This window comes from Colobus angolensis, unplaced genomic scaffold, assembly GCF_000951035.1.
Source record: "Colobus angolensis palliatus isolate OR3802 unplaced genomic scaffold, Cang.pa_1.0 Scaffold7, whole genome shotgun sequence".
Classification (NCBI taxonomy): Eukaryota; Metazoa; Chordata; class Mammalia; order Primates; family Cercopithecidae; genus Colobus; species Colobus angolensis.
This window is the reverse complement of record NW_012120709.1, coordinates 20,210,524-20,221,742: the sequence shown is the minus strand read 5'-3', so window position 1 is coordinate 20,221,742 and position 11,219 is coordinate 20,210,524. Positions and strand designations below refer to the sequence as shown.

The following is an 11,219-nucleotide window of genomic DNA, read 5'->3' as shown; positions in this document are numbered from 1 at the left end:
CCTCAAGCAGTCCACCTGCCTTGGCCTCCCAAAGTGCTGGGATTACAGGCTTGAGCCACCGCGCCCGGCCTCCCATTTTTTTTTAGAAGAAATAAAAACACAAAATATTTTTGTACAGCGTATAGTGTGTTTGCATTTTAAGCTGTGTTATTACAAGAGTCAAAATGTTAAAAAGTTTAGCTAGGTGCAGTGGCTCACACCTGTAATCCCAGCACTTTGGGAGGCTGAGGCTGGCAGATCACTTGAGGTCAGGAGTTCGAAACCAGCCTGGCCAACATGATAAAACCCCACCTCTACTGAAAATACAAAAATTAGCTGGGCGTGGTGGTGGACGCCTGTAATCCCAGCTACCTGGGTGGCTGAGGCAGGAGAATTGCTTGAACCCAGGAGGTGGCAGTTGCGGTGAGCCAAGATTGTGCCACTGTACTCCAGCTGGGTGACAGAGTGAGACTCCTCAAAAAAAAGAAAAAAAAAGTTAAAAAGTTTATAAAGTAAAAATGTTATAGTAAGATAATGTTAATTTATTATTGAAGAAAGGAAATTTTTAAAAATAAATTTAGCGTTACCTAAATGTATGTTTATAAAGGCAGCAGTAGAGTACACTAATGTCCTAGGCCTTCACATTACCTTACCACTCACCCACTGACTCACTCAGAGCAACTTCTAGTCCTGCAACCTCCATTCATGGTAAGTGCCCTGTACAGGTGTACCATTTTTATGCTGTATTTTTACTGTATGTTTTCTGTGTTTAGATACACAAATATTTACCATTGTGTAAGTGGTACACTGACATGCTGTATGGGTTTATAGCCTGGGAGCAATAGTTTTATGTAGCCTGGGTACATAGTAGGACATACCATCTAGGTTTGTGTAAGTACACTCTATGATGTTTGCATGACATCAAAATCTCCTAACAACGCATTTCTCAGAATGTGTTCCCGTTGTTAAGTGACACACGACTGTACTAGTAATGTATGCTTTGGATTTAGCAATGAGGAGTTTAGTGTTTTTTTTTTTTTTGGCAAGAACAGTTAGGAACCAGATCACAGTGAGGTATAGAGTGACTGAGAGGTGAGAATGTAAAGACAGTGAATATAGATCACTCTTTCAGGAAGCTGTTTGTGAGAGGGAGGAGAAAAATAAAGCAGTTGCTGAGCAATAGGGTGGTTGGTGAGGTGGAGGGAAATTTTTCCAAAAGATGGGAGAAATTTTAACATATTTAAATTTGATGGGATAAGCCATGCACTTACAAGTATTCAGTCAATATATATTTCACAAATGAGTGAAGATAAATTAGGGAGAGGTTAATTGGAGATTTTAGGAGACAGGGAATAATTGATCATGTAAAGTCATTTGATAAGGTGGGACAGAATGAGAGGTAGATTCTGCCTCAATATTAAATCTTTCTGACAAGGTGCGGTGGCTCATGCCGGCAGTCTCAGCACTTTGGGAGGCCAAGGTGGGCAGATCGCTTGAGTCCAGGAGTTCAAGACCAGCCTGGACAACATAGTGAAACTCCATCTTTATCATAAAATACAAAAATTAGCCAGGCATGGTGGTGCGTGCCTGTAGTTCTGGCTACTCAGCAGGGCTAAGGTGGGAGGATCGCTTGAATCTAGGGAAGTTGAGGCTGCAGTGAGCTGAGATTGCACCACTGCGCTTCAACCTGGACAACAGAGTGAGACCCTGTTTCAATTAAAAAAAAAAATCCTAATAGAGCTGTCTGACTCTAAAATGAGTTATCACTTGGCAGTGGGGATACCTTTCTAGTAATCCAGGTGGATGAGCTCTCTGATGAAAGATACCTGTTTAAATTAAGAATAGATGGTGACTTGAGGATATTATGTTGAAAGAAATGGGTATTCTTGCAATAGGATAAAGGTTTGGACTAGTTGGACCTCTAGGGTATCTTCCTACTACATTCTGTGATTTTTATTCCAGTCTTAACTAGCATTTAAATTTCAACATGAATTATGTTGACCTAGTAAAGCTTATTGATTTGCTGTAAATGTTTTATTTCTTAGGTATGGTATAGCTTAAAAGTACTTGTCTTTGGTGTGTGAATTAGGTCTGCCGGGATCTTCATGTATCAACTGGTGAATTTACAGACTTAAAGCAGCAGTTGGAAAGAGACTCAGTTGTCCTAAGTTTGCTTAAACAGTTGCAGGAGGTCAGTAAACTCAACTTGAACCTTAGTATTTTGGTGGTGGGAAGGTCTCATTATTCAATGGCTATCTCCTGACTATAATAGGTTTTTTTGTCTTCATATTTTCTTTTCTTCTTTTTTTTTTTAGAGGGGGGAGAGGGAGGGAAAGTGGGAGCATTTCTTAATATTTTAAAAGCAAACAGACTTGAAATAATAGGATGTATAAAATATCATACTTAACTTTTCAGTTTTCCACTGCTATTGAAGAATATAATTGTGCATTAACAGAGAAGAAATATGTCACTGGTGCTCAGCATCTGGAAGAGGTACTAAATGCTTTCCCCAAAGCATGCGCAATAAGTGCTCTTCTTGTTTTCAGTAAATTTTGTATTTTTTATCATTATGCAAATATATTCTAATTGCCCTGAGTCCAGATTGAATGTTTAACAGTGATTTCATTTCATTACCAGGCACAGAAATGCTTGAAGTTATTAAAATCCAGAAAATGCTTTGATTTAAAAATATTGAAATCTCTCAGCATGGAGCTCACAATACAGAAACAGAACATACTTTATCACCTTGGAGAAGAGTGGCAGAAGCTGATTGTATGGAAGTTCCCACCATCAAAAGGTGCTGCTGACCTCAGGTGGACTGCTTTGCTTCATCTGCCTGAACCAGTGTAGTGTCTGAATATACTCTACAGTTTTGTATTGGTAGATGAGGGTTCACTCATAATCTTCCATATCTGTATTGAGTGCTCATGTTAGCAAGATGCTTACTTAGGACCAGCTCATCTGAGTCCCTAAAGTGTCCTCACCTTGCTTCCCTTACATCCCTCTTAGCTGTCCCGTTCCCTAGAAATGTGAGAAAAGATGATGGGGTAGTTGGGGTCATGTGGTGAGAGTGTGCTAGAGGAGGTGGTAGCAATTTGCCACCACATTGTTTCCATTGCCTTGTAGGACGTGCTCGTTCCTGACAGCCCTAATCCCGGCAGTTTATCTTGGCTGGGAAAGTGTAGAGGAGCTATCTACCCTTTCTCTGTCTTGCGTAGGAAAGAAGATGAATCAGTAGGCTTGAGGGTAGAGGAGGGGTTTTGTTCAATTTCTTTCTAGTCCTTGGGGAAAATAATGAGCTAGGGAGTGCTTTGCAAGGTGAAGAAATGGGATTACTTCTGCCTTGGCTTTGATTTATGCTACTTGGCTCTCAGCCTTTCTGCCTACCTCTGGGTATGAGCCCTCTTTGGTGTGTTGTTTGTCCTTAGAGTAAAACTTCAGAGGCTGTATTTAAAGGACATGCTATTGTACCTGGTATATTTTCCAACACTGGATTTTGAAATTTAGTGTATTTCAGGAGAAACTGTCTCCCCTGTTCCCTTTCCTACATCCACTTTGGCCTACAAATTCATTATGTACTTATGTGTGTACATAGACACATGTACATATGTGTACGTATATCGGTATTTGAAGGGAGTTATCCGGAAAATTTTAGATTCTCTTCTCAAGTAGAATATTAGTTAAGAGAGGAGGGCAGGTGTGTTGAATTGTTTGTTATAACACACCCTACTTGTTAAACTTGTTTGGCAGAAAGAACATAGAAAGTAAGGTCTGTGAAACTAGGACCTCATTTTTTTTTTTTTTTGAAACAGGGTCTCGCTCTGTCACCCAGGCTGGAGTGCAGTAGCTCAAGCATAGTTCACTGCAGTCTCAAACTCCCGGGCTGAAGCGATCCTCCTGCCTCAGCCCCACCTACTTCTCCCACCCTGCCCCCAGTAGCTGTGACCACAGGTGCGTGCCACCACGCCTGATGAATTTTTAAATTTTTTATTAGAGACAGGGTCTCACTCCGTTGCCCAGGCTGGTCTTGAACTCCTGGGCTCAAGTGATTCTCCCACCTCGGCCTCCCAATGTGCTGGGATTACAGACATGAGTCCTCTCACCTGACCTCAAAAAGTCATTTCCTTTTTTAAAGTGATGCCAAGGACATGTATGTCATAATTCATATTTGGTTGCATTAGGAGTATATTGTAATAGAACTGCATTGGAAATATCAGAGAATGAACTCTGAGGAACAGAAGTGGGAACATCTCATATTAGTGAGACAGCTGATGTTTTTCTTCCTTTTTCTTAGATACCAGCAGTTTGGAATCTTACCTACAAACTGAACTTCATTTATACACTGAACAATCACACAAAGAGGAGAAGACCCCTATGCCACCCATCAGTTCTGTCCTCTTGGCATTTTCTGTTCTTGGAGAACTACACAGCAAGCTTAAATCATTTGGTAAGGCGTGCTACTTTGTTTCATTTACACAAAATCTCCTAAGGCCCAGTATTAAAGGGAAGACAGAAAAGATGATAAAGTATTCTCTGGAGAGTATTAATATAGGGTCTGGCCTCTTGATTCATGAAAGGGAATTGTCATAAATATTATCCTTTTTATTAAGGGATTGGGTTTTTTTTTTTTTTAAACTGTTCCTATTTTATTTGGTTTTTGAATAATTTAAATAAAAATCTGTAGACAATCTGGGAAACTTCAGTGGTAAAACCTACACTGCATAATGGTTGGTGTGTAATGTCATGGTATATGTATTTTGGTTGTTAGGTTCAAAGATTCATATTTTTTTTTTTGACAGGTTTACTTTTTAGAAGTTTTTTTTTTTTTTTTTTTAGATGGAGTTTCGCTTTTGTCACCTAGGCCGGACTGCGATGGCATGATCTCGGCTCACTGCAACCTCTGCCTCCTGGGTTCAGGCAATTGTCCTGCCTCAGCCTCCCGAGTAGCTGGGATTACAGGTGCCCGCCACCATGCCCAGCTAATTTTTGTATTTTTAGTAGAGATGGGATCTCACCATGTTGGCCAGGCTGGTATTGAACTCCTGGCCTCAGATGATCCACCTGCCTCGGCCTGCCAAAGTGCTGGGATTACAGATGTGAGCCACCGTGCCTGGCGTAGAAGCGTCTTACAGTGATTTTTTGGTGAATGTTCATATGATTTTTCAGGTCAGATGCTGCTGAAGTATATCCTTAGGCCTCTGGCATCTTGTCCATCCCTTCACGCTGTGATAGAAAGCCAGCCTAACATAGTTATTCGTTTTGAATCTATAATGACTAACTTGGAATATCCATCACCATCTGAAGTTTTTACAAAGATCAGACTGGTACTAGAAGTGCTCCAGAAACAGCTTCTAGGTATGTATCTCCAAGGCAGTGTTTTTATATTTTGGAAAAGTAAATATTGTTTTTAAAAGTAAATATTATTTTTAAGTAGAAATGCCTATAATGTGTGAGAAAGTAGGCTCAGAAGTGGGTAAATTGTGCCATAGGGGCAAAGGAGTTGCCGTCTTGTGTTTTGCCTATTTTGCATTCCTTCTCTGCACTGTATTGACAAGTAGGGCCATCAGTGGTACCTCAGATTCTGTATTTGTATTATTATTTTAGTTGAATTCTAGAATGCACTTCTCTCACTGGACTCCCAGTACCATCACAAATTGGAACTCGTACTTTAATTACAGGAGAAGAAGAAATGAACCAAGTGTTGTTTTACATATTTCCATGGAAACCCCTATTAATCTGATAAAAACAAACTTGGTTTAACATAGGAAGTAAATTGTATTCCAGCCTGTTGATCTTTGTGTATTCACACTAGAAACAGCCAGTTTCTGTATTCCTTAAATCGTGTTTTTGGTTATTGTACCATTAAAAGTGAAGTCTCTTGTGTTTCAGTACTGCTTTTTTTTTTTTTTTTTTTAAGTCTATTTGACTTACCTTCTTTGTGCTTTTTTCGGTTGTCATGTTGAATAGCCTGGCTAACCATTCCTGCTGTGGCTAAAGTAAAAAAGAAATGCTCCTATTGTTTGTGGGCCTTCCTGGCAGTCATATACTGTATATTTATATATAAATAGTTTATATGTAAAGCAAGGACTTTTCTATAGTTTTGATGAGAGCAGAGAAGAAAAAATCCTAAGGCTCACATAAACTTCGGAAATCCAAGGTAGTTTTTCTTGTTCCCAGATCCTCCCCTTGGGGAGGAATACAATTTTGTTTTCATTAGATATAAATTAAGTTGTAAACAAAGCATCCAAAGATTAGAAGGAATTGGAGAGATGATTTGGTCCAAGTATCTCAGATGCCTGAATCTCCTCTATAATATTCCATCAATTGGTCAGATAGCCAATCTGAACACTTTCAGTGAGAGAGAACTTGAGGCATTTTATCCCGTCCCTGGGCAGTTCTGAGTACCAGGCAGGTTTTTGTTTTGTTTTGTTTTTTAAAACTCACATTTCTTACCTGTACTCTGAAATACTACTACAAAAATGCTAATTTTGCAAATTAAATCTTTAGGGTAGTTATTTTAAAAGTTTGTCACAATATGCTACCCTGTAATGTCTACTTTATTGATGCTGTTTTTATAGAGTGGAGACATATAGAATGAGTCTAATTCCTATTACACATGATGGATTTTCAAATTCTTTACAGTTGCTGTTATTTCCCCTACATCTTATCACCAGTGTAAACATTTTTATTTTTTGAATGACATAGTTTTAAGTTCTCCTGATCTTCATTGCTCTTCTGGTATTGGTAGGTTTGGTGTTTCCTGAAGCCTCTCTTATCTTGCCGATGGCCTTCTTGATGTGTCTTTGCATGGCTTTTTCTCTGCATTTGCATCCTGGTGTCTCTTTCTCTTATGAAGACACCAGTTGTGTTGGATCAGGACTCTACCCTTATGATCTCATGTAACCTTAATTACCTCCTTAAAGGGACTACTAGCATACTCAGAGATATTGCGGGTTTGGTTTTCGACCACTGCAATAAAGTAGTATCCCAATAAAGCGAGTCCCACAAATTTTTCGGTTTCCCAGTGCATATAAAAGTTATAGTTACACTGTATTGTAGTCTATTAAGTGTGCTATAGCATTATGTCTAAAAAGTGTACATACCTTAATTTAAAAATATATTATTATTAAAAAGTGCTAACGATCATCTGAGCCTTCAGTGAGTCATAATCTTTTCGTTGGTGGAGTGTCTTGCCTCAGTGTTGATGGCTGCTGACTGATCAGGATGGTGGTTGCTGAAGGTTGGATGGCTGTGTCAGTTTCTTAAAATAGGACAACAATGAAGCTTGCCTTATCAATTGACTTCCCTTCTTGAAAGATTTCTCAGTAACATGCAGTGCTATTTGATAGCATTTTACCCCTAGTTGAACTTTTTTCAAAATAGGAGTCATTCTTCTCACCCTGCCACTGCTTTATCAACTAAATTTATGGACTGTTCTAAATCCTTTGTTGTCATTTAAACAATGTTCACAGCATCTTCACCAGCAGTAGAATCTGTCTCAAGAAACCACTTTCTTTGTTCATCCGCTGGAAACAACTCCTCATTTATTCAGGTTTTATCATGAGGTTGCAGCAATTTAGTTATATCTTCAGGCTCTATTACTGATTCTGGCTCTCTTGCCATTTCTAGTATATCGGCAGTTACTTCTTTAACTGAAGTCTTAAACCCCTCAAAGTCATGAGGGTTGGAATCAACTTCTTCCAGACTCCTGTTAATTTTGCTATTTTGACCTCCTCCCATGAATTGTGAATGCTTTTAATGACATGTAGAATGGTGAATCCTTTCTAGAAGATTTTCAGTTTACTTTGCTCAGATCCATCAGAGGAATCACTGTGGCAGCTTTAATTTTATTTCTTGAATAATGAGACTTGAAAGTCAAAATTACTCCTTGATTCATAGGCTACAGATGGATGGTGTGTTAGCAGGCATGAAAACAGCATTAATCTCCTTGCTTGTGTCCATCAGAGTTCTTGGGCGACCAGGTGCATTGCCAGTAAGCAGTAATATTTTGAAAGAAATCTTTTTTTCTGAGCAGTAGGTCTCAACAGAGACCTTAAAATATTCAGTAAACCATGCTATTGGCTGGGCATGGTAGCTCACACTTGTAATCCAAGAGCTTTGGAAGGCCAAGATAAGAGAATTGCTTGAGGCCAGGAGTTTGAGACCAGGCTGGGTAACATAGTGATACCTGGCCTCTACTAAAAAAATAAAAAATTAACCAGACATAGTGGCATGTGCCTGTAGTCCCAGCTACTTGGGAAGCTGAGGCAGGAGGATCAGTTGAGCCCAGTTGGAGGCTGCAGTGAGCTGTGTTCACGTCACTGCACTTCTGGGTAACAGAGCAAGAGTCTGTCTCAAAAAACAAAATAAGATATGCTGTTTTTGAAAAATATCCTGAAAAACCATGCTGTTGTGGATGTGTTGCCATCCAGGCTTTATCCCATCTCTAGAGCACAAGCAGAGTAGATTTAGCATAATTCTTAAGGCCCTGGGAATTTTTTTGAGACAAGTCTCACTCTGTTGCCTAGGCTGGAGTATAGTGGCATGATCTCGGCTCACTGCAACCTCTGTCTCCCGGGTTCAAGCGATTCTCTTGCCTCAGCCTCCTGAGTAGCTGGGATTACAGGTGTGTGCTACCACGCCCAGCTAATTTTTATAATTTTAGTAGAGATGGGGTTTCACTATGTTGCCCAGGCTGGTCTCGAACTCCGGGCCTCAAGCAGTCCACCTGCCTTGGCCTCCCAAAGTGCTAGGATTACAGGTGTGAGCCGTCGCACCCGGCCTGGCCCTAGGATTTTTGGAATGGTTGATGAACATGGTTTCAACTTAAAGTCACCAGCTGCATTAGTCCCTAGCAAGAGGGTCAGCCTGTTGTTTGAAGCTTTGAAGCCAAGTATTGACTTCTGTCTAGAAATGAAAGTTCAAGATGGCATATCTTCCAATAGAAGGCTAGTTTGTCTACACTAAAAATCTGTTGTTTAGTATAGAGACCTTTGTCGGTTGTTTTAGCTAGGTCTGCTGGATAACTTGCTGTAGCTTATCCATTGGCACTTGCCACTTCACCTTGAGTTTTTATATTATGGAGACAGCTTCTTTTCTTCAAACTTCATGAACCAAACTCTCCTAGCTTCATCCTTTTCTTCTGCAGCTTCCTCACCTCTGAGCCTTCATAGAATTGAAGAGAGTTAAGGCCTTAACTCTGGATTAGGCTTTGGCTTTAAGAAAATGTTGTGGTAGGTTTGAGCTTCTACGCAGACCACTCAAACTTTCTCCATAAATTGCCAGGCACGGTGGCTCACACCTGTAATCCTAGCACTTTGGGAGGCTGGGGCAGACAGATCACTTGAGGTCAGGAGTTCAAGACCAGCCTGTTCAACATAGTGAAACCCTGTCTTTACTAAAAATACCAAAATTAGCTGGGCATGGTGGCACGTGCCTGTAATTCCAGCTACTCAGGAGGCTAAGGTGAGAGAATTGCTTGGACCCAGGAGGCGGAGATTGCAGTGAGCTGAGATCATGCCATTGCACTCCAGCCTGGGTGACAGAGTAAGACTTTATCTCAAAAAAACAAAACAAAACAAAAAACAAAACTTTCTCCATAAATAAGCTTGTTTTACTTGATAATCCATCTGTTCAGTAATACACTTTTAATACACTTTTCATTTCCTTCAAGAACTTTTCCCACTAACTCAGGAACAGGAAACCAAATACTGCACGTCCTTACTTATAAGCGGGAGCTAAGTGATGAACACACATGACATACTGGGGAACAACACACACTGGGGCCTATTGGAGGGTAGAGGGTGGGAGGAGGGCAAGGAACAGGAAAAATAACTAATGGGTACTAGGCCTAATACCTAGGTGATGCAATAATCTATACAACAAACCCCCATGACAGAAGTTTACCTGTATAACAGACCTGCACATGTACTTCTGAACTTAATATAGAAGTTAAAAAAAAAGTAAAGGTAAATAAATAAGGAAATTAAAGCAATGTTAACATAAAAAAAAAAACCCAGTCTTTTCCTTTGAATTCAAAACTTGGCTAACTGGCACAAGAGGTCCAGTTTTTGACTTACCTGAGCCTTTGACATGCCTTCATCACTAAGTTTGATCATTTCTAACTTTTGATATAAAGTGAGAGGTGTGTGACTCTTTCACTTGAACATGTATAAGCTATTGTAGGGTTATTTGTTGGTCTAATTTCAGTATTGTGTCTCAGGGAATAGGGAAACCCTAGGAGATAGAGACGTGAGTGGAAAGGGTAGGGGTATGAGGGAAAGGGGTGACTGGTTAGTGGAGTAGTCAGAACACACACAACATTTGTTAAGTTCACTGTCTTACATGGGTGTGGTTCATGGCATCTCAAAACAATTACAATGGTAACATCAAAAATCATGAAAAAGTTTGAAATATTGTAAGAATTGCCAAAATGTGACAGATATATGAAGTGAGCACATGCTCTTGGACAAAATGGTGCTCATAGACTTGCTTAATGGAGGGTTGCCACAAACCTTCAATTTGAAAACCCCAAAAAACCATTATCTGTGAGGCACATTAAAGCAAAACACGCCTGTATATCCAAATCTAGTCACCTTGGGGGCTAGGACCTCAACGTATGAATTTGGGCAGGAACACAATTTAGTCCATAATAGTTCTATGTGTATATGTATTTGGCAAATACACACACAAACACACACACACACATCTTGTTCATGTGCAGTGTGATGTAAGTACGAAAACAAGTTTTTTGCCTTTTTTTATCTTTGATTATTTGAATATTTGGCAAGCATTTCTTTTGTTTTAACAAAGACTTGAAGATAACAATGTAATAAATCTTTCTAAAACCCTTCCAGATTCAAGTAATGAGCATTGGCAAAGAACATAAGTTCATCATATTTATTGTCTTCTGTTTCTTTCAACAGTTCCATTAACCAGTAATAATTAATAGTATTAATAGTATTAACTAATTAATAATTAATAGTATTAACCAGTAATAATTAATAGTATCTGCATGTATGTAAACTGAATACTTTTAACAAAAAAAAAGTTTTTTAAACTTTTTTTTTTTTTTTTTTTTTTGAGATGGAGTCTCACTCTGTCACCCAGGCTGGAGTGCAGTGGCGCGATCTTGGCTCACTGCAACCTCCGCCTCCACGGTTCAAGAGATTCTCCTGCCTCAGCCTCCTGAGTAGCTGGGATTACAGGTGTGTGCCACCACGTCGGGCTAATTTTTGTAT

At 39.6% G+C, this 11,219-nt stretch overlaps 1 protein-coding gene across 1 annotated transcript in view; it reads left to right on the top strand.

Annotated features, from left to right (window-relative positions):
* The window catches only part of ZW10 (zw10 kinetochore protein), a 40,745-nt gene that overhangs the window by 10,723 nt on the left and 18,803 nt on the right, over positions 1-11,219 (top strand). The window contains exons 3-7 of the mRNA XM_011926773.1: positions 2,069-2,170; positions 2,395-2,472; positions 2,617-2,776; positions 4,274-4,426; positions 5,146-5,334. Coding sequence (XP_011782163.1) covers positions 2,069-2,170; positions 2,395-2,472; positions 2,617-2,776; positions 4,274-4,426; positions 5,146-5,334 — 682 coding nt within the window. The remainder of the gene's footprint in view (positions 1-2,068; positions 2,171-2,394; positions 2,473-2,616; positions 2,777-4,273; positions 4,427-5,145; positions 5,335-11,219) is intronic.